General features: G+C 40.7%; 1 protein-coding gene across 4 annotated transcripts in view; it reads left to right on the top strand.

Moving 5' to 3' along the window:
- The window catches only part of Thada (THADA armadillo repeat containing), a 408,197-nt gene that overhangs the window by 297,891 nt on the left and 86,619 nt on the right, over window positions 1-23,687 (top strand). For all 4 annotated transcript variants that reach the window (XM_029564835.1, XM_029564834.1, XM_008835873.3 and 1 more), the window contains exon 31: window positions 8,341-8,435. In XM_029564835.1, the coding sequence (XP_029420695.1) occupies window positions 8,341-8,435 (95 nt within the window). The remainder of the gene's footprint in view (window positions 1-8,340; window positions 8,436-23,687) is intronic.

Below are 23,687 nucleotides of genomic sequence, written 5' to 3'. Positions count from 1 at the left end.
ACAAACCTCAGGCTCACCTTGAACTTGCAGTGTACTGTTTCCAAGTCAGAGCAAGCACCAGGTAAGAGCAAATGAAAAAGAAAGAGAAAAAATTACTCCTGACTTATAAGCCAGTTCATAGAAATCCCAGTTCTGTGACTCCAGACAGGACTGTTCTGTGGCTGTGCTGGAGGGTGGAGCCATGAATGGTGGGCTCCAGGCCAGAATCACTCTCTGAGTTTTCTTACAACCAGCACAGACTGTTTTGACCCTAAATCTCTGCTCCAGGGATCTAAAGTGGCCCCATTGAGGGAGCCTCTGTGATTTTGTTGATTGCAACAAGCTGGCCCAGAGCCTCAGGGTCAGGGAGAAGCCAGAATGGCCTCTGCAGTGGCCCAGGAAGCCTGCATGGCTGACAGCCTGTTCCTGCTTAGCAAGCATGCAGGGGACGCTGAAGTTTTCCAGCCATTCCTCTGTGCATTTAGAAACATTTAAAAGGACACTTAATGTGGAGTGCAGCACTTGGGAAGCATAGGCAGGAGGATCCCTGCAAGCTCTTGGTCAGCCTGGTCTACAGATCATGTTCCAGACCAGCCAGAGCTATGTAGCAAGATCCTGTCCCATAAAACAGGGCTAGAGAAATGACTCAGTGGTTAAGAGCACTGGCTGCTCTTTCAGAGGACCTGCATTCAGTTCCTAGCACCTACATGTTAGCTAACAACTGTCTATAATTCCAGTTCCAGGGGATCAACTGCCCTCTTCTGGCCTCCGTGGGCATTGCGTGACACAAGTACACTTACATACATGCAGGCAAAATATTTGTAAACATAAAAATAAGTAAATATTTTTTAAAACAAAAACAGCCAAGTATAGTGGCACATACCTGTAATCCTAGCATTTGAGAGGTAGTGGTAGGAGAATCAGGAGTTCAAGGTCATCCTCTGACATAGGAAGGCCTATATGACACATTGTCTTAAAAACTAAATAAATAGGGGCTGGAGAGATGGCTCAGTGGTTAAGAGCACTGGCTGCTCTTGCAGAGGACCGGGGTTCAGTTCCTAGCACCCACATGTCAACTAACAACAGTCTATAACTCCAGTTCCAGGGAATCTGATGCTCTCTTCTGACCTCTGCAGTCATTGTACACATGTGGTACACTTAACATATATGTAGGCAAAACACTCTTAAAATTAATTAAAATTTAAAAACTAAAAATAAATAATAAATAACAAAAAGACATTAGCATAATTTAAACTCTCATGGAAGACTACTGCTCATTGAGTATGAAAGGCAGATTTACCACAAGCTTTTCTTTATGGCCCTACAGAAGAACATCAAGGCAAGAGGCTATGGCTGTGGAATGTCACACAGTAGTAGGCAGTAAGTTATAACACTAAGGAGCACCTAGGTGAAGCAGCCCATCTCTTATAAGCCTGGTGTTCCTGCCTTCTCAGCATATACCAGGTTCTGGAAGATCCAAACAATCCCCTCCACATCTCTTGTCATCTCTCAGAATGCCCTTTGTGGTCAACTTAGTCCATCCTAATTTTTCCCAAATGTACTTACCAGTGCCAGTAGAGCACTTGCCTCTCATGTTCTAGGTCCTAGGTTCAAACCCCAGTACTGCCAAAAAAGACAAAAAGTGGAGCTGGAAGAAGAGAAGCAGAAGGAAGAGGAGGAGGAGGAGGAGGAGGAGGAGGAGGAGGGCGGCCACCAAGTGCACTGATATACCCATTTCCTTTTCCAGTTCTCCAGTCTATCCTAGTATTTTTTTTTCTTCACTCATATCCTATCCCAGAGTTTCTGTTTCCTTCTGCATAACTAGGCAAACTTCTCAGAGACCCACTATCAACCTTTTGGCATTTCTTCCCCATTCCTACCTCAAAACTGGATGTGCTAGAGGCCTTCCACCTGCTGTTGGGGCCATTTGCTCAGTCCTGATGATTCATTGGTTTTTCTGTCCCAGAGCCAGCCCCCTGTGTGAGGTTTTCTGGCTTTCTTCTCTGAGTAACCCTTTGGCAGGGTAGGTCCCAGCTACCCTTAAGCAGTGAAGTAAGTATGAAGGGGAGAGTAACAACAGAAAATGATTGCAAAACCTGAAGAAATTAGATAAAAATAAATGACAGCAACAGGATTGGAAAATGAAAGGCAAGGGGCTGGAGTAGTGACTCATCTGGTAGAGTGCTTGCCTCACAAACATGACCTGAGTTCAGATCCTCAATACCCACATAACATCCAGGCTTAGCAGTGCAGACCTGTAATCCCAGGGAGGCAGAGATAGGAGCTCAGGACTTGGTAGTTAGCCAGTCTAGCCCAGGTTCAGCGAAAGAGCCAGTCTCAGAAAATAAGGTGGAGACTTAGAGGGATGGATCAGCAAGTAAAGATATTTATGGTTCAAGCCTGGCTACCTGAGTTCAATCCCTAGAACTCACATAAAGGTGGAAGGAGAGAACCAACTCCACAGAGTTGTTCTCTGGCTTCTGTATATGCACCTTGACACATGTACACATAGTAATAATAAATAAATTTTAAATAATGATAATAAGTGAGATAACTCAGTAGGTAAAGGCACTTGTTGCCAAGCCTTAACAGCCTGAGTTCAATCCCTAGAACCCACATGGTCAAAGGAGAAAACCAACTCCACTAAGTTGTCTCTAATGTCCACAGGCAGCACCCCCTAGCCTCACAACACACACATATATAATAATAAATATAACATGGTCAAAGGAGAAAACCAACTCCACTAAGTTGTCTCTAATGTCCACAGGCAGCACCCCCTAGCCTCACAACACACACATATATAATAATAAATATAAATTTAAAATAATGATAACAATGTGGAGAAAGATTTAGAAAGATACCCCATATCAATCTCTAGCTTCCACACATACACAAAATACATGCATATGTACCTATAAACACATGTACACACATGCAATTAAAGAAATAAGCATAACAAAGTCCAAGTAGATAAATATTGTAAACTTTTTTGAAAAAAGTAAAACTGGGGGCTGGAGAGATGGCTCAGTGGTTAAGAGCAGTGACTGCTCTTACAGAAGACCTGGGTTCAAATCCCAGCACCCACGTGGTGGCTAACCTCCATAACTCCAGTTCCAGGGGATTTGATGTCCTCTCTGTTCTCCACCAACACTGCATGACACAGGTACACTTACATACATGCAGGTATAACTCTCATACACATAATTTTTTTTTAAGTTTGCAGGCATAACATGCACAAAAACATTTTTTTTAAGTTTAAAGATAAAAGCAAACTAAAATACTGGAAGAAAATACGAAGCATCAAAAATATAGATAGAATGAATAACATACATTAACATAAGACCTTGAAACTTGAGCTTTATAAGCTGACATCCCAGAAGATAAAATTATTAATATAATGGTATGTATTAATAATATACATAGAACAATGCATTACAGAAAATTAGAAAGTTTAAGAAAAATTGCAAACGTAAAAAATATTTGCAACTATGTAACAAAGAACAGTTTTTTTACATACAAAGATTCCTACAAATTATTAAACAACAAAACCAACAACAAGATATGAACTCAGAAAAGACATTGAAGTATCATTTTTTTTTAAGCCTAAGAAGAATAAGCCTGGCATGGGGGCACATGTCTTTAATTCCAGCACTCAGGAGGCAGAGTCAGGCAGATCTCTGTGAGATCGAGGCCAGCCTGGTCTACATAGCAAATTCCAGGCCAGCTAGAGCTACAGGGAGAGCCTGTCTTTAAAAAGCCTATGAAGAAGTGGCCAGACTTACTTTTAATAGAATTGCAACTTAAAACAGTGCAATACTGTTTTTGTTAACTTTTTTAAAAATTTATTGAGAATTTCATACATGCATATAAGGTGTTTTGATTAAATCCACGCCCATTCCCTCCCCTCCAACTCCTCCCATATTTCCCCATCACTTTTTCCTGAACAACCTCGTGTACTCTTTTTTTTTTTTAAATGGGGCTTTTTGCTGCTCTAACATTCCCCTGTCTGAAGAGGTAACCCTAAAATCTTTTAGGGATTAGATAAGAGCTCCCAAATACTTTTGACATTTTTCGCCTTTGGAACAGAGTGTGTTGCTAAGAGGCCCAAGGACATTTTGATTTTTTGCCAAGAAATTGGCTACTTTTCTTTGGGGTCTTTTTACCCTGTGTAGCCAGTTCCTACCTCCTATTCTTATCACACCATCCCCTGAAGAGGTTACCCAAATTGCCAATAGGGAATCAGGATGCAGACCTCTCTGGCTTCTTCCATGCTGAACAGGGACGCAGGGTAAGGCAATTGGGTTACCTATTCAGTGGGTCTATCTAAAAGACTCCCCAATTGTATAACTCTTAACTGTAGTGAGAAAAGAAATTCCTTGACTGGTGCATAGGAGATATGAAGGAGAAGTAAAAGGCAAGAGTAGTTAGCATTATAAGTTCTAGACAGGGAACCAGAAAAAAGCTAAAACAGGGCAAGTTTCAAATGTTCCTCCTATCAGAGTCCATTGGAATTTCTTAATGAGAGTTTCCAAAAGCATCCCTCCATTGCGTTCCTCCTCATTTTTCTTTTGTCTGTCAAGCCTGGACTCGAGAGTGATGAGGATTTATTTTCAGGCACTTTGATAGCTTTGGAGTGGCTAGAATCAGTGTCAGTTTCCTCTCAAAAGCTTCTAGACAGGAGGAGAAAACACATTTAGCCATCATTTTAGAACAATAGTGGATTGTCTCACTTAGCAACAGGTGGGCACTACAGTATTGTAGACCAAGATTTGAAGTCTTACATCTGAGCAGCACTTTGTGATTAGAAACAAAATCATCAATGAGAAATAATTGTCTAAATAACATTTTACATAGACTTAAGTCTAATGTCTAGGAAGTATAATCCCTTGAACTATTAAATAAATATACTGATCACTTTAATCTTTGGTTATACTTTCCTTTTGGGTGTTTAAGACCGTACAGTTGGCTCAAATAAACCAATTTATTTTTACTCTTAAGGTCGTTTGAGGATCTGTGCCTCAAGGGTCACATGGGCTTGGGAGGAGCCCCTGGCTCCTTTCTTTCACCAGTTCCATCTACGTGAAGATAAGTAAAGGTCCTGCTTGACCATGGCTGTTTTCACTTGGAAGCGTGGAGGATATGTTTCCTCTGTACCCTCTTTGTAGACTGGACACTGGTTAAAGTCCATCTGGTGGGGTCTCCATGACCTGTAATACTGTTTTTTTTTTTTTAATGTTGCTGAATTATTATTATAAATTTTTTTTGTCTTTTTTGAGACAGGGTCTCCCTGTAGCCCCAGCTGTCCTGGAACTCACTATGTAGACCAGGCTGGCCTTGAACTCACAGATATCCGCCTGCCTCCGCCTCCCGAGTGCTGGGATTAAAGGCGTGCGCCACCATGCCCGGCTGTAATACTGTTTTTAACTTAATATCTTGACAAAAGTCAAAAGGTTTAATAATAGACTGTGGTGGCCAGATTGTGGAGAAACTGGAATTCTTAGACACTCTTGGTAATCATTTAAATGGGTACAGTCTCTTTGGAAAGTGTCTTGTCAAAAATCAATGAAATTTTTAAATGTGCAAGCACCTTAATTTAGTAATTCAGCTTCTGGGAGTTTTGCCTCTGAGTAAACATCCAACTGCATAAAACTGTTTCAAGTGTATTCATGACAGCACTATCTTAGTGGCAGAGCATCTCAATTTGAACTCTGTCAGAAAGGGACAGGGAGACCCATGAGATGGAACAGAGTACTGCCATTAAGAAAATAAACTGGTGGAGAGATGGCTCAGTGGTTAAGAGTGCTTACTGCTCTTACAGAGGACCCAGGTTCAGTTCTCAGCACCCACATCAGGTGGTTCATAATCACCTGTAACTCCAGTTCCAGGAGATCTGTTGCCCTCTGTCTTCCACCAGCACCTGCACATAGATGGTACATTTAAACTTACATAGGCACACAAATACATATAAATAAAATAGTCTGTTTTTAAAAAATGAAAGGTTTTCAATGGTTAAGAGGACTGGCTGCTCTTGCAGAGGACCCAGGTTCAGTTCTCAGCACTCATATGGCAGCTAACAACCTCCGTAACTCCAGTTCCAGAGGATCTGACATCCTCTTCTGATATCTGCAGGCATTGCATGCATAGGTGAGCTTACATAATATGCAGGCAATACACTCATACACATAAAGTAACTAAAAAAAAAAATTTTTTTTTTTGTCTTTTTGAGACAGGGTCTCTTTGTAGCCCCAGCTGTCCTGGAACTCACTGTGTAGACCAGGCTGGCCTAGAATTCATAAAGATTCATCTGCTATTTTTAAAAATATTTTATTTATAATTTTATGTGTATGAGTGAGTGTATTGCCTGCATGTATGTGAGTGCACCTGTGTCACATTTCCCTGGAACTGAGTTAAGGACAGTTTGTAGCTGCCATGTGGGTGCTGGGAATTGAACCCGGGTCATCTGCAAGATCAGTCAGTGCCCTTAACCGCTGAGCCATCTCTCCAGCCCCACTAAATTTTTTTTAAAAAATTAAGAAAAGGAACCAGGCATGGTGGCTCACACCTGCAATCCCAAATGGAGCAAGCCTCTATTTGAAACATATCCAAAACAGATTGGTGGAAAACAGTAATCCATGTATGTAGTGTAGTTATGAATGAATGGAGGAAGTACTGATGGTATTTGCTCAGACAAGTCAACTGTGAGCAGAAGATGTGGCTCTGGAAAAAGAACTCCATGTCACTGCATACACATTAGCTCTTCTCAGATTCCTTCTGTCACATGTGCATGTGTTTCCTGGTTTTTTGGAAGTAAGTTTTAATGCTAAGCATAATGATGCAATAAGACCAGATAGATACCTAAGGTATCATCTAAATTGGTAGGTTGGGAAGGTGGGAGTCAGGCAGCAACTAGGCCTGGGTATTGTGAGGGAAACCAGTAAAAGGGGCTGAACAGGGCAGTCAGCCACAGAGGCCATAAGACTGCTTTGCTTCAAGTTAAACGTATGCTCATACTTCTGTTTTGTTGACTTTTTGTTTTGTTCTGTTTTGTTTTCTTTGAGACAGGATCTCCCTGTGTAGTCCAGGCTAACCATAAACTTGTGATCCTCCTGCCTTGTTCTCCCATGTGCTAGGGTTGCAGGTGTATACCACCACATCTGGTGATGGTGCTTTGTTCGCATTAGAGAATATGCCAGCTTCAGCAGGATGGAAGTGGGACTAGACCATTCAGAATTGGTAAAACTGTATACGTACAAAGGATGAAAAGGTTGGGTTAGGAAATCTATTGGTTATAACACCCATTTTTGTGCCATCCCTAATCTTAGAAGTAGAGGACAGGGGATGAGTCCTCCTACGGCTTCTGTTCTGCCAGGCCCTGATGTAATTAGGCCAGACATCCAAGATATGTTTGCAGGTCACTCTGACACCTTAATGCTCACTGTGGCTCACAGGGAGACAATAATGTTATAGACCAGGAGTCTACTCAGGTCGCAGATATAACAAGTGGCAAAGCCAGCTCTCTGACCTGGCTGTGTGCTACTATTTTATATCATGTGCCAGGTCCTTAGCACGCCAAAGAGACTCTGGTCCCATCAGTGATCAGTATGAACTGGGACTCAGAGTCAGGGTCCTTCAAGCATGAAAGAAAGTCCAAGCCATTTGTTCTTTCTTTCTTTCTTTCTTTCTTTCTTTCTTTCTTTTTTTTTTTTTTTAAATCTTTTTAAGACAGGGTCTCCCTGTAGCCCCAGCTGGCCTGGAACTCACAGAGATCCACTTGCCTCTGCCTCCCAAGTGTTGGGACTAAAGGCATGTGCCACACACCCAGCTACCACTTGTTATTTCTACCACATGGTTCCAAGGTAGAATGAGACAATTATTGACAGAAGAAAAAACACCTACGTGTTAGGAAAAGGACACCAGCTCTAATGTTTGTTAATCTATGTGTTGTTCAGTGGCTATTTTAAGTCAGTAGATGTGGTTTTTCATATGTGAATGCAGTTTACTTCACTTAAGTATTAAATCCCTGAATTTCATAACTAGTGATCCCCTCCTCTTTAGTTTTCTCCTCTTGTCTCCTCCCTCCTCCTGTTTTTAACTCACTAGCATAGGATCTTGGGTTTTGCTTGTTTTCTGTTTATTTTATCTGGAGCACCACATGAGTTTTATCTGCTTAACCACACGTAGCCCTAACCTCCACAGCAGAATCATAGACTCATTTTCTTACAAGTCACTGATTTTTCTCCCTACTCACCATTGTCCATCATATTTTAGCTGATGTAACTGCCTCATGGCATGTCTATTAGAAAGCACCCATTTTTCTCCTTTTTATGGCCCAGGCAACTTGTCTGTTCTTTACTTTTCTAGGCAAAATCCATGCTTGGTGACCAGAGCTGTATACATCGACATTCTTTTCCTGTTGACTAACTGCCTCGACAGACCGACAAAAGGCAAGCAGCCAGGTATGGTTCATGGCTCTCCTACTTTGGAATAGTTGCAGGTTGTTGAAATGCAGGTTCTGAGCAGTTTGAGTGCACAGTCCCCTGCCAGCTACTATAAGGCTGGCAGAATGTTATGAGGCTCCCTCCTAGAAGCTTCTCAAAGAAACTTGCCCTTGTTTCCTTGAAAGTTTGTCATTAAATATTTCCTATTGGGTCTTTCAAAGAAGAGTGTGACCTCTACTCAGATACCCTCTGTGCTTTGAAGACCTTGACCTTTTCCTATTTTATGATTTTCTTTTAAAATACCATTATTTTCAGCTGGGTGTGGTAGCACACGCCTTTAACTCCAGCACTCGGGAGGCAGAGGCAGGCGGATCTCTGTGAGTTCAAGGCTAGCCTGGTCAACATGGTGAGTTCCAGGACATCTGGGGCTACAGGGAGACCCTGTCTCAAAAAGACCCCCCAAAAAAATAAATAAAATAAAATATCATTTTCAATAACTGCTCCCTCTGTTCCATCCTGTGGAAATAGCCAAGCTGGCTCATTAGTGGTGGATATTTGAGTCCCTCTTCTCAGTCCACCCCACCCTCCACCAGGGCATGTAAGAATCGCTCCCACAGACTCTGACTTCATACATGTTTCTAGATCATGTATGTATTTGATTATATGTCCTAGATGCACATTGAATTGTTCTATTTTAATCATGATTCACAAAGTAGGTTTTGTTGTTGTTGTTAAAGAGAGAAGGTCAATCCAAATAAAAATAATTTGGTATGTTTATAGAAGAGGCCACGGGAGGTGCAGTACATGAGTTCCAGGCCAGGCCACAGCCTGAAACCGATTTTCACCACCCCCAACTGGAATGCAGAGTAATAAGCCTGCAACTGGTTAAAATCAGCCTCTTCAATTGATTAGGCCTGTCTAGAGGCCTACAATTACAAAGTGAGTTTCTAAGTGCAAGCAGGCTAAGCCTTTACTCTGTTACATTTGGCCTGTCCATGATTTGTTGCACTCAGTAAATACATTCAGGCTGTTAAAATCCAGCTCTGTCCATGTGGAACCCAGTTTCCAAATTCAAAGCAATTTAAATTGCTTTTCAGGTAATGAGTATATGAAACCAGCCCTCCCAGATACATGTATATTGGCCCATAGAGCCCCTGTACTCATGCAGAAGTAATCAGAACACATTAGACTCCTTTCCACATCCCTACTGTATGCACTCAGTTATACCAGATCATATTGGTTTAAATTGACAATATCCTGGTTTAGCCAGGCATTGTGTCCCATACCTGTAATCTTAGTATTGGAGAAGTAGAGACAGGAAGATCAGTAGTTCAAGGCTAGCCTTGGCTACTTAGTGCCTCAGCCTGGACTACATTAGAGCCTATCTCAAAAAATAAAAATATAGGGGGCTGGAGAGATGGCTCAGAGGTTAAGGACACTGATTGTTCTTGCAGAAGACCCGGGCTCGAATCCCAGCACCCACATGGCAGCTAACAGCTGTCTGTAACTCCAGTCCTAGGGGATCCAACAGCCTCTTCTGACCTCCACGGGCATTGCACGACACAGGTGCACTTACCTACATGTAGGCAGTACACACATACACATAAAATAAAAATAATAAATAAAATAAATTTTAAAAATACATATATATGAAAAAAAACAGAAAAATCTCAGTTTGTGCCTTGCATCCCAGTATAGTTATGAATACTGCCCTCCTTATATTCTTGAGAATGACCAGGTTTGCACAATAAAATATACATCACCCTAGCTGTAAGGAACCTCTGTATTGCATCCACTTTAGTTTACATTTGAGTTAACTGGAGTCCAGAGACTATAAAAAGATTATAAATCAGTTGTTAGGAAGTAAGATGTTACAGATTTCTCCATCTCTATATTTCACTACCAAATTCCATGTATGTATCTGCTCACAAACCTAACACTGGGTTCTTGGCAACATCATGTAGTTGACAAATCATTTTTTTTTTAAAGTCAGGGTCACTATGTAGCCCTGGATGGCCTGGAACTCACTATATAAACCAGGCTGGCTTGAACTCCCAGAGATCTGCTTGCCTCTGCTTCCTGAGTACTGGGATTAAAAGTGTGTGTCACCATGGCCACCTCATCTGTCTATTTAAATTGTGGTTTTCTTGGCTCCTTGGTCTAGTAAAAGGGTCAGTGTTTGAATGTTGTAGCCTTCCTTCATTTCTCCAACTTCTCATCCTTTATTAATAAATTCCATAAAAAAGGCTTTGACTTCTTTGAAGTATTTTGCCCTCCAAACTCTTGACATTAATTAGAGCTATACCTGAATTAAATGTAATCATAAACTATCTTTAGTCATTCAACAGTATCCACTTGCATACATACTGTTAAGAACATTGTTACCTTAGACAATAAGATGTGGTCACTCTACTGTAGGTCCACATGCCTGGACACACACACACATACACAAATATGTAGACAGATTAGATAGATAGATAGATAGATAGATAGATAGATAGATAGATAGATAGATAGATAGGTAGCTATAAGATAAATAGCAGATTTTAAAGATTCAATATTAAAATGAAGAACTTCTCAATAACTTTTATGTTGATCACTTGTTGGAAAGATATTTTAACACCATTAAAATTTTAAATTATTATTAAAATTAACTTCACCTGTTTCCTCTACTCAGTGGCATGTCACTTGCCTAGCATGTGCAAGGTCCTGAGTTTGGTTCCCAGCAACACACACACAACCCAGCAAAACACTCACACATACATACACACTCCAGGTATTGTGGTTCATACCTGTAATCTAGTATTTGGAAGCCAAATCAGAAGAATTTTGATGAGTTTAAGGGCAGCCTAGACTATGTAGTAAATTCCAGGACATCCTGGGTTACAGAGTGAGACCCTGTCTCAAAAAACAAAACTAAGGGGCTAAGAGATGATTCAGTGCTTAAGAGTCACTGGCTACTCTTGAAGAGGACCTAGGTTTGGTTCTTAGCACCCAATGGCAGCTAACAACCATCCATAATGCCAGTTCTAGGGGATCCAACTCCCTCTTCTGACCTCCGTGGGTATTGCACAACAAGGGTGCACTTTGGACTTACACACATGCAGGCAATACACTCATACACATAAAATAAGAATAATAAAATAAGGTATTTTTAAAACCAAACAAAAAATTGACTACTAAAATAGAAAAAAAGAAAAAGAAAAAAATTATCATTAAAATACATACATTTAGCTTTGTCAAATGAAGAGATATGTATTAGTTAATGACTTAGCAGAAACACAAATGGTACATTAAAGTAACTGGTCGATGAGGGGGGAAATAGTTGGGTAGTAGAAAGTTTCAAATTATAGGCATTCGTATCCTATTCCTTTTGGACAGTACTGATTTTGTTCAGACCTATGGGAATTGTCCTCATAACCCACAAGAAGACATGCATGTGTGTGTATACTACACCTGTATTTGTAAGAACATTGTGTTCACAAAACATACCCACATAACAATAGCAGTAAATTTCTCTCCCATAAAGAAGAAATAGTTCTTTTGGGGGGGCTAGAGAGATGGCTCAGCGGTTAAGAACACTTGTTGTTCTTGCAGAAGACCTGGATTTGAATCCCAGCACCCACATGTCAGCTAACAACTGTCCATAACGCCAGTTCCAGGGGATCTGACAATCTCTTCTGTCCTCTGCGGGCATTACACAACATGGGTGCACTTACCTACATGCACACAATACATGCTTACACATAAAAATAATAAAATTTTTTTTTAAAAAAAAGAAATAGTTGTTTAGAACTAACCAAATAGCAAACACAATAGTAATTAGGATAGATAGCACTCTTTGGGATAAAAATAAACTGTGACCTTAAAGTAATGAGTTTACTCTTGTATGTCTCATAAATTATTTCCAGCAGCTTTTGAGCAGTAGATAGATATGTCACCAAACAAGTGATCCCTACTTGGATGCATAGATTTTCAGTATGTTTTCAAAATCATGGTATCATGTTAGCTTTTCCTTGTAACCGCCCTGGAAGAATGGACTATGTCTTAGGGTTTTTTTTCACCTAGCTAAGCACATGGCAGGCCTCATAAAATGGATTTATTCTGTATTTATTTATTTATTTTTATATTTTTTTGGTCTTTTTGAGACAGGGTCTCCCTGTAGCCCCAGCTGGCCTGGAACTCACTATGTAGACCAGCCTGGCCTTGATCTCACAGAGATCTGCTGCCTCTGCCTCCCGAGTGCTAGGATTAAAGACGTGCCAACACGCCCACCTAAGTTATGTAATTTCTCTGGGCTATTTTTTATTAGTTGTAAATTGGAATAGTAAAAGACTCTGGAGCTGGCAAGGTGGTTCAGTGAGGAAAGGCTCTTGCTACCAAGCCTGATGACCTGAATTTAGTCCCTGGTAAACCATATAGTGAAAGGAGAAAACCAGCTCCCCAAAGTTATCCTCTGATACACACACACACACACACACACACACACACACACTCACACACACACACAGAGGTGTGCATTTCACTGTGGTGCACACCCCCCCCAATAAATAAATGTAAAAAAAAATTAAGCTTAAAAAATAATTATTATTTTATCTTAAAAGAATCTATATCATACAGTGATGGGCAATTTTTATATGTAAGCCTCATGTAAAGAATGTATTCCATGTAACAGACAATGTGTAGTAAGTATTAGCTATTATGAACATCATGATTGTCAGCGTCATCAACATCTTAGGGATGCATTTTTGGGGGGTTTGGGGAAGGATTTCACTATGTAACCCTGACTAGCCTAAAAATTGCTATGTAGATCAGACTGGCCTTGAAATCACAAAGATCAGCCTACCCTTGCCTCCCAAGTACTGGCACGACAGGTGTGCTGGATAGCTTTGGTGTCAGCTTGACATACCTGGGTTGAGGGAGCGTCAATTGGAGAATTGCTGCTATTGGACTGGCCTGTGGCCATGTCTAAAGGGCATCTTCTTGATGAGTGATGTGGGAGGGCCCAGCCCACTGTGGGTGGTGCCACCCCTGGGCAGGTGGGCCTGTGTTGCATAAGAAAGCAGGCTGAGCAGGGGCCAGGGGAGCAAGCCAGTAAGCAGCATTCCTCCATGGCCTGTACTCCAGCTCCTGCTTCCAGGTTTCTGCCCTGAGTTCCTACCTTGGGCTCCCTGATGAACTACAACCTGGGAGATGTGAGCTGAATAAACCCTTTCCTCCCCAAGTTGGTAGTGGTCAGGGTGTTTTGTCACAGCAATGGAGAAACAATCTAGGACAACAGGCATGCATACTGTGCCTGATATCGTTGAAAATTCTTTCACCCATATCAGGGTGGTTTTCCCAGTCATCATGAGATCCAGTGTTGGGGATGCCAAGGTGAAGAATGGAGGATCAGACCAAAGTGAAAGCACAGTGCAAAAAATGTTTAAGATGGTGAGATTATAGACTTTCTCCTTATTTTCCACTTTACCAATTTTATGCATCACAATTCTGTTTACTAATATGTTTACACGTACATTTTTGTTACATTTAGTGTGTGTACAACTTTCTGGAGTCAGTTTTCTTCTTCCATCATATGAGTTCTAGGGATTGAACTTAGGTCATCAGGCTTAGCAGCAAGCTCCTTTATCTGCTGAACCATCTTGCCAGCAAATTGCATTTAAATATTTAATGTATTGTAAATGACTCTTGAGAGGGACTAATTGCCAAAATAAATAAAGCAGTAATTTCAGGGAGATTTGTTGTTTTGCATGGAAAAAGCTCTACCCACCCTCTCAAACCTAGTTCTCTAAGTGGCATTGGAAGACTGTTCCTATTGCTAAAATGTCTTGAACTGCATTGAAAGGCTGGGGACATAAACAATGAGAAAAACAGCAAAGGAGAATGACAGGGAAGATAATTAGAAAAGGTTATGATAATAATATGGTGTGTGTAATTCAAGGTTTTATCTAAGTACTTCCCAATTATTTTAGGTTTCCTTGTCCATTAACTACATCTTAAAAAGTTGAAATCTAGGGGTTGTGTTTGGAATTATGAACTGATTTAAACCAACAAGGATTCTCTGTTCCCTGTATTCTTTTTCTTCTTCTATCATCATTAGCATAGATGAGTTTCCTGCAAGAAGGAAAACTATAGTCTAAGGTGGAACTGAAAGATTGAAAAAGAAAAAGTTGAGTAGTCACAAGGACCTAAGGGGCAGGGTGAAGAGGCCTGGGCAAAGGTGTGGAAATTCTAATTTAAAACTATCCCACCTTACTTGTTCTCAAATAGGAAAATTTTCTACCAAAATATCTACTTACTAAAATACCTTCTGAGACTTGGCTAAATAGTTATCACCTTTGTTCTAAGAGGTAGACTTTCTGTTTCTCTGTAGACCTGCCCCCTTGAATTTATAGTTACTTGTGTGTTCGGACTTTCATCTTAAGGTTTTTTGAGTGGGTTTTTCCTTTCCTAAGTTCCATTTTACTAATTTTGTTGTTGCTGCTGTTGTGGTTTTTAAGACAGGTTCTCACATAGCAAGGATGACCCAAACTTAATATATAGCTAAGGAATACCTTGAATGCCCAGTTTTATACCCTGCAGGGAATTGAACTCAGGGCCTCCTGCATGCTCACCAACCAGCCCTATTTTACGCAGCCTGATTATTTTATACTTACCTGTATTCATATTTATTTCAGTATATTGAAATATGAATCTTGAAGACCGTTTATAAATGGATAATTAATGTCACAATTTCACAGAAATGTTTTAGCTAGACAAGAACTTCTAGAGTATCAAGGGTTGCAGGTCCATGTCCCCGGGCCTGGTTTCATATCCTCTTGTATGTGCTCTCTGAAAACTGCCTCCTTATCCCTGGGATGTGTGTAGGATGCCTGTTCTACTCTTAAGTTTAGAAAACATTATTTTCAATATCACCTTCCTTGTAAAAGTTAATAATGTCCAGCAGTCATTGAATGCTTAGCACTGTACCCAACATTCCATGTATATGAATAGAAGAGGCACTCATGTTGCTTCATTGTATACATGAAGACACTAAGGCAGAGAACCATCCAAACTCATGTGTGTCCTAATGTGTCAGAGCCCAAGCTCTCCATCCACCTACACTGTGATACATCACAGTTAAAAGCTAAGTCAGGAAAACCAGTGACTGTCAGGGAGGGTAGTCCCAGAACCTAAGAGAGGGATTCTGTGTGCAGAAGCTTCTAAATCACAGGCTTTTGGGGGGCCTTCCTGCCTATATTTCTGGTTCCCATCCAAGAGCCAGGACTCAACTGTGTTATTAGAAAGAGAGCACTTGCCACTCTGGATGGGGACCTGCCCTTTTTGCCTTTGAAGGTGGATCTACAGCCATTACACCAACACTTCTGAGCACCAGGATGCTGAAGACTATTCTGTAGTTTCTTTGTTAGTTGGGATTTATAGTTAGGACCTCATTACTCTGCCAAGTACAATAAGCATCTGTTTTAACTGGAATTTTATGTTATAATTGTTATTATTTTCCTTCTAAATGCCTTCAGAGTGACCAGTTTAGAGAGAGAAATCAGAATCCCCAACTAGTCTGTCGAGCCATGTGCTTTGTAGATCAATGTGAGGTTAGAAGACAGGCTTTCTTTATTACTGCATATATTTATATACTAGAAGTTGGGTAACATAAGCCCTCCCACTAGCCAGCTTAGGTGCTGAAGGCAGTTAAATGGTAAAATCTGTGAGACATTTCCACAGTGCCTTGTATTTGTATTGCTTAGAACATAAATACTCTACACGTGACATGAATAAGTATAAGGTCAGTGATTTTTATGACAGGCTTTTTTTTATGACAAACTTCCTTTACTTAAGTTCTTAGGAAATGTAGCTGAGGGTTACAGAAATGAAAACAATGGCAACTTACAGACACCTGCTTTGATTATCCTGTCTAATTAGGTTAAATTTAACCAATTCCATCTGAACAAATTGAGAGCAATTCTTAGCTGTCCCTTGGCCATGTACTTTCAGAGAGGCTGGATGTAGATGTGCTCTGTATGACATGCTTGGGATGATTCTCTCACCTCTGGTAGGAGATGAAAGCATGTTTTAGAACCTTCTGGAGACTTTGGATTTCTGAGCCTGTAGGTAAGAAATTTCAAGGAAAATTTTCAAGTTTTTGTTGTCAATAGATTAGTTGATTTTCTCCAAATCACTAAACTCTTCTGAACTGTTTCTTTTGCCAGAAGCATCTTTCCCAGGGAACAGTAAGCTCTGAAGCAAGCAGATGACTTTGGAAGTCAGAACAGTGCAGGGCACTGTTAGATTACTAGGTTAATGTGATAGTTGCTTCATGTTAATTCCAAGCTAGTACTGAGTACAGAGGCCACAACTCTTCAAATTTCAGAGGTTAAAGACCATTTAATCAGTACGTGGAGTGGAAACTGTCACAACTGAGAGACTTGCTCAAGGTCATAAAGCTAGTTAGTACAAAGGTTGAACCTTTCTGGCTCTCAGCCCAACTGCCATTCGGGAATCCAAGTTAAGGGGTTTGTGATGGTGTGATTCCTGGACTTAGTGTCTGTGTATATGACAGAACCATGTCCCAAAACCTTCTGACTTATATTTCTACCCCCAGAGAAAACACTGCTCAAGTGGGTACGAATGACTTCAGAACAGTGGTTTTAGCGTTTTGATATGTTCTTTCCTCTCATCACAAAGCATCAGAAGCTAGTTGTCCCTGTTAATTAAATCGCTATACACATAATGTTTAAAAGTCTGTTCTAGATATTTTGCATAAATGGAAGCATACCTTTGTGGGCTTTCATGTCTGGGTTGTCTCACGTAACATAATGTTTTCACATTTCATCCATGTTATAGCATGAACCTGCACTTCTTTTTTATAGCAGAATAATATTCCATAGTATAGACATCATATTTTGTTTATCCATTTATCAAATGATGGACATTTGATTTGTTTCTACATTTGATCAGTTGTAAATAATGCTACTATAAATATTCATGGGCAATTCTTTTTCACAGAGACCTGTTTTCAGTTCTTCTTAATAAATTATACATGGGTCTATAGTTGTGGAGCCATATACCAACTTCTTGAGGAATTGCTAAACTGTCTTCAAGGAGATTGCACCATTTAATAGTCCTCCCAGCAATGCCTGAAGGTTCTAATTTCACCAACACTTGTTATTGTTCATCTCTTTTATTTTACTCATCCTGGTGTGTATGAAATGGTATCTCACTGTGCTTTTGGTTTGCTTTTTTTTACTGACTGATGATTTTGAGCATCTTTCCTGTTGCTAATTAGTTATTTGTCTTTGGGGACTTGTCCAGATCATTTGCCTATTTTTAAATTGGATTATTTATCTTTTTCTTTTCTGTTCTTCTTAAGGCAGGGTCTTACTATGTAGCCCTGGCTGAAACTCACTTTGTAGACCATGCTGGCTGTGAATTCACAGAGGTCGACCTGCTTTTGCCTCCTGAGTTTTGGGATTAAAGGTGTGTACCACCACCCCAGCTTGTCTTTTTATTCTTAAAAATTCTCTGTATGTTCTTGATTTTTTCATTTCTTTACTTTGTGTATGTATGTGCATGCATATGTGCACATGCAATGGGTGCATGTAGAAGACAGCTTGCAGAACTTAGTTCTTTCTTTCCACTATATGGATTCTAGGAATTGAACCCAGGGCATTAGGCTTGACAGCAAACATCTTCACCCATTGAGTCATCTTGCCAGCCCAAGGTTTCATTATATTATTTTTACTTTATTTTTATTTACACAAGTTCTTTATACAGATAAGTGTTTATAGATAGTTTTTATCTGTCTTTGGCTTGTGTTTTCATTTTCTTAACAGTGACTTTTGAAGTTAATTTTGATAAAGTTCGGTTGATAATTTCTCTCCCTTTCTTTGTTCCTTCATTCCTTTTTCCTTCTTTTCCCTTTCTCTCCCTCTCCCTCTTTCCATGTCTCCCTTCCTTTTTTTGTTTTAGATTTTACATTTAGACTTCAAGATCTCCTTCTTTGTGATTCCCATGTATGATATGAGACAAAGTTGGTTTTTTTTTTTTTTCTTTTCATATGGTTATCAGTTGTTCTAGCACCATTATTTTCTCTGAATGTTTCTTTTGCCCTTTCCCTGCATTCCTCTCTTTCAGGTATTCCATTCACATAAATTAGGTCACTTGAAGTTGTTCCAAATCATTGATGCTCTGGGCTTCTTTCTCTTTGTTCTTTCTTTGTAATGTGCATTTCATTTTTGATAGCTACTACTCTGTGTCTCCAGATTCACTACCCTTACTTTTGTGTTGTCTAACCTATTCTGAATGCCATTCATATATTTTTTATTTGAGGTGTTGCTTTGTTCATCTCTAGAAGTGTGTGTGTGTGTGTGTGTGTGTGTGTGTGTCTTCGTGTCTTCCCTGTTTTTCTTCATGTTCAGTTTTCTTCTAGTTCTTCATCATGTGTAGTATATTTTATACAACTTATTTTCATGTTCTTGTTTCTAATTACATATCATTGTTACTTCTTTTTTTTTTTCATTTTTTTCATTTCCCTTTTTGACACAGATCGTATTTACCCACCACTTTCATGCTGGTTGCTATTGTATGGAGAAAATGTTAACTTTATCCTGTTAAATATTGTATTTCGTATTACTCATCTGAAGCATGGGACTTTGTTTTGCTGCACAGTTATGTTACTTAGGGTCACTTGTACTCTTCTAAGATCTGTGGATTTTTTTTTTAAGATTATTTATTTTATATGTTGTGGGTGTTGGCTGCATGTGTGTATGTGCACCATTGTGGGTCCTCCCTTCCCTCATGGGTCATTGGCCACCAATCCACGAGGACAAAGGGAGCAGAGGTGGCAGGCAGGATCAGGACAGCCGTGAGTATGACAGAAAAAAAACCTTCTGGGAGTCTGCTTCAGTGAGACAGCTCATTTATTTAGTGGGGGTCGGGGGAAAATATAGGGTGAAGATGGCAGCCAAAGTCTTACCTGATAGGTGTTCATAATATGCTTTATTTGCATGTGGTAGAGGGACCCTATCCTGTAGGAAGGGAAGGGGGGATGGGGTGGCTGTAGTGCAATGCCTGATTATCATACAGGAAAAAACCTAGGGGCAGCTCCTGCAAGTAACTATGCCAAAGGTCATGTTCCAAATAAGGTCAGGCATCTGTGCTTGGAGACACTTTCCAAATAAGGTCAGGCAGAGAGCAGGAAGCCTCTGCTGAGAAAGGGAGTCCTCCATTCCAGACATGGTGGACTGCGACCTTCACAGCAGGGTCCCCCAACACACCATGTCTGTACCTGGTGCCTATGCAGATGTCCAGATCTACAGGGCCCTCTTACTATATAGACTTCTCCTCTCTAGTAGTGTATCCCCCTAACCTCAGTCTGTCAGCTCCTGTGCTAGGGCTCAGAAATTACCTCTTAGCAATAGACTGGGCTGGTCCTAAGGCTTATTGCCATGGTTTTTGGTTTGGTTTGGTTTGGTTTTTGTTTTCATCAATGATCTTCAGCCCTGCCCATATCTAATGTGTAAAAACAATAATTTCATACATAGTTCCAGTTTTCTAGCTGTTTATGGTTGAAGGGTAATTTTTACAATGGCTAATCCTTCAGGAACAAATGCCAGATGCAAAATCACCTCCACCACCTTAATTTGACACCTGTCGGTTCTTCAGCTGTAAAATGAATTAATGCTTTCAGAAAATCAAGTGAAGATCATAACAATTTGTGAAAATGCATTGAAAACTTATATTCTAAGAAACGGAGAAAAAACTAACATCATGGGGGCTGGAGAGATAGCTCAGCAGTTAAGAGCACTGACTGCTCTTGTAGAGGACCCAGGTTCAGTTTCCAGAACCCACATGGTGGCTAACAAGCATCTGTAACTTCAGTTCCAGGGGATCTGATGCCCTTTTCTGGCCTCTACAGGCATTGCAGGCGTGTGATACACTTACATATATGCAGGCAAAATACTCATACACATAAAAAAGAAAAAGTGATTTTAAAAAGCTAATATTGTGAGAAACAGTTGTTCAGAAGCTAAGTTGATAGCCAAAAATGGAATGATTATCATGTGAGAACAGAGATGGGCAGATACCTGAGTGTCTTAGTTCATTTTCTATTGCTATCACCAAACATCATAGACAAGGTAATTTATAGAGAAAGTAGTCTTGTTTCTTTCACTTTTCTAGAAGTGCAAGAACATGGTACCAGCATTTCCTGGCAACTGGCAAAGGTCCCCTGCATTGTCCTTCATGACTAGGGCAGCACATGATGAAAGAGAACTTCCTAGTGTCTCTTCTTATAAAAGCATCATTCATTCCATTCCCCTGGGTCAGGCCCCACTCTTGTAGCCTCTTTGAACTTTAGTTACCTCCCAGCCTTGACTGGATTAAATTCCCACTCTTACTGTCCCATGTGGAGATTAAATTTCACTGTGGTTTTGATGGAGACATTCAAACCAGAACACTGGGTGTACTTCCTCCCAGGCTTACCTCCTTGTTCACCTAGCAGAATTTCCTTAGCTCCTCCTTCCAGCTAGGGCTAGACTTCACAGCCCAACCAGATTCTGTTGCTTTGCTAGCTGAGAACTGCTCCTTGCAGTGTCACTCCTCCTGCTGTTTGTCTGCAATCCAGTGGTGCCAGAAAGCTCTTCCATCTTAGATTCTGTTTCTTAAGGTACAGACTCGGGGGCCCAGGCACAGTCCCCAAAATGAGTAATAACACTGGCAAGGAACTGAGATGGGTGGCCCTAGTCTCTTTCAGTGCATGTGAGACCACAGAAGTAGGCCCCATATAGTGAAAAAAAAAATTTCCCAACCACCTGTTGTCCTCAGAGTGGTTTCATGCCACCTCCTGTTACCTGAGGATGTCAGAGAAGCCTGGAGGCCTTTTGGGGGAAAAGGATAAATTAAAAGGAATGGGGGTGCTAAGGTATTATGGCAGGGAAAATTTCTTACAGTCTTACCCTGAAGAGCAATTCTTAAGAAGCGGAAGCAGTATATGTTGGTAAACAACTGTAAGCCTGTGTCTGGATTGCTGTGTATTTATGCACAGTATTTCCTGATTCATCCTGTGTTGGGCAAAGACCAAGTGGGATGGCGGATGAAAGGGAAAAGTTAAAAATGTTAGTTACTCCCCTATGCTTGACATACTCATCCTTTCTGGACTCTTCTGATTCCCAAACTAGAAGGGCTATGCTCTTAGTTGTGGCTTAACAAGGCCCTCTTCAAACGGTGTTTTCAGATGTTGCCATTCCTCTGTAGCACACAGGGAATCCTCTGCTTAAACACACATGCCTCTGAGCTGGCTGTGGTGTGAAGACCTGTAATCCCATCACTCCAGGTGGAGGCAAGAGGCTACATTTCAAGTCTCAGAGCAGCCCAGAACATGAAACCCTGTAAATAGGAAGGAGGGAGGGAGGGAGGGAAAAAGGGAATGTTCTCAGAGGGCATGTGTGATGAGAGTCATACCTCTGTCTTCATCCATAAAGAGCTTCACAGAACCAGAAACAAAAACAAGCTAGCAAGAATCAGCCAGGACCAACTCCAAACCTCTCCGAGGTCATCCTCGTGTTTGTGACTGGAAGAGCCCCTGGGGTCAGGATTATAGTTTACTGGGAGGGGCAGAGGATTAAATAGAAGGATGGAATTTCCCTTTGATAAGGAGATGCCAAGAATTAGTAAATCAGTTGATTTTTTTGTTGTTGTTGTTGTAGTTCCTATGGTTTCCTGCTCTGTATAAATATCCTTTTTTTTTTCTGAGAAAGTGTATAATAAGACATTTTGCATTCACAAAGTCCAAATTATCAGTTGATTATTTTTAGACCTACTTTATCAGCCATTTCAGATAAGAATTTTTGTTGGATCTGATTATAAATCTCTCTGACCAGAGAGAACCATAGTTCTTTAAAATAGAGATGGCAGAGCTCAGCATGGTAATACACGCCTTTAATCCCAGCACTCTGGAGGCAGAAGCAGGTGACTCTCTGAGAGATTGAAGCCAGCCTGGTCTGAATTTGAGACCAGTTGTGGCTACAGGGAGACCATGTCTCAAAAGAAACAAACAACAACAACAACAAAAAAAAAAAAAAAATAGAGAAGGTAAGGCATCCTACTGTTGATTAAAATTGAGGGATGACTCCCCTTTTTTAAGGCAGGTAGGGGGGCTGCTGGGAGAGTGAAGGCAGATAGAGGAAAATTTAGTACAATTTTGTGAACCAACATTTTTTTTTTTTGAGACAGGATTTCATGTATCTCATGCTGGCCGTGAACCTGATATATAGCCAAAGATGACCTTAAGTTTGTGATACTCCTGCCTCCACATCCCAAGTGCTGGAATTATAGTGTGCACCACCACGTCGGTCTATGTTATACTGGGGATTCAACCCAGAATCTTGTGCATACTATACAAACACTCTACCAATAGAACTACATCCCCAATCCATCTGCAAATTTTTTTTTAATTTTAAAAAATGATTTATTTAATAACAACATACTTAGAAGAAGCATATCATTACAACACAATTGACATATTCAATAACGGTTTCCTGAGGTAGGATGCATCTCTTTCAAAATTGGCTGTAAATTTTTAGGTTTACAGTTGAATTATTACAGTAACCTTGAGAGTGAGTAGGAAGGATGGACTGGCAGGTTGGCAAGCTGGCAGGCTAGTAGGTGAGGTGACTAAGCAGTCAGATATTCCTGATCAGGGCCAGTTTGGGGGGAAGAGATGACCTGCTCCTGCTGTGAGAACCCTGGGTTTCATCCACTTCTCTACCAAGATATTTACCAAACTCTTAAACAAAAGACTAGCAACTCCTCAAAGACCAATTCTGCCCTCTGTGATTTTGTAAAGTTCATCCCACCTTGCATGTCCTTTGTCCTGCAGAGTTTGGATCTGGCCTGAAGTGTCTTAGCTGTCTTTCTCAATTCTGACAGTCTCATAACTGTGCTGTCAGCATTAATCTTTGTTCAAGTTCAGACCTGGACTGATCTTCCTCCTTACTGTCTGAAACTCTCCTCAACCCACAACTCCCCTTGGGACAGGCCTTTGTAGAGCCAGGAGTAGGCTGCTGCTGCAAGGCGGCTGGGTGGAGCCTGTCTTCAGCAGCTTGGAACTAGAATGTGTCCTCTGCTCCCAGGGGCTCTGTGTTTAAAAACAGCACAGGCAACCCTCCCTGTGCTGGTGACACACAGACTCATGAGGGTGAATAATCATTTTGATAGTCATTTTGGGGGTAAGCAACAGAACAGTGAATAAAAACTCATCTCCAACTAAAAATA

This window comes from Nannospalax galili, unplaced genomic scaffold (assembly GCF_000622305.1).
Source record: "Nannospalax galili isolate Female #2095 unplaced genomic scaffold, S.galili_v1.0 scaffold257, whole genome shotgun sequence".
Taxonomy (NCBI): Eukaryota; Metazoa; Chordata; class Mammalia; order Rodentia; family Spalacidae; genus Nannospalax; species Nannospalax galili.
The sequence above is the reverse complement of the archived record's forward strand: the minus strand, read 5'-3'. Positions and strand labels throughout refer to the sequence as shown.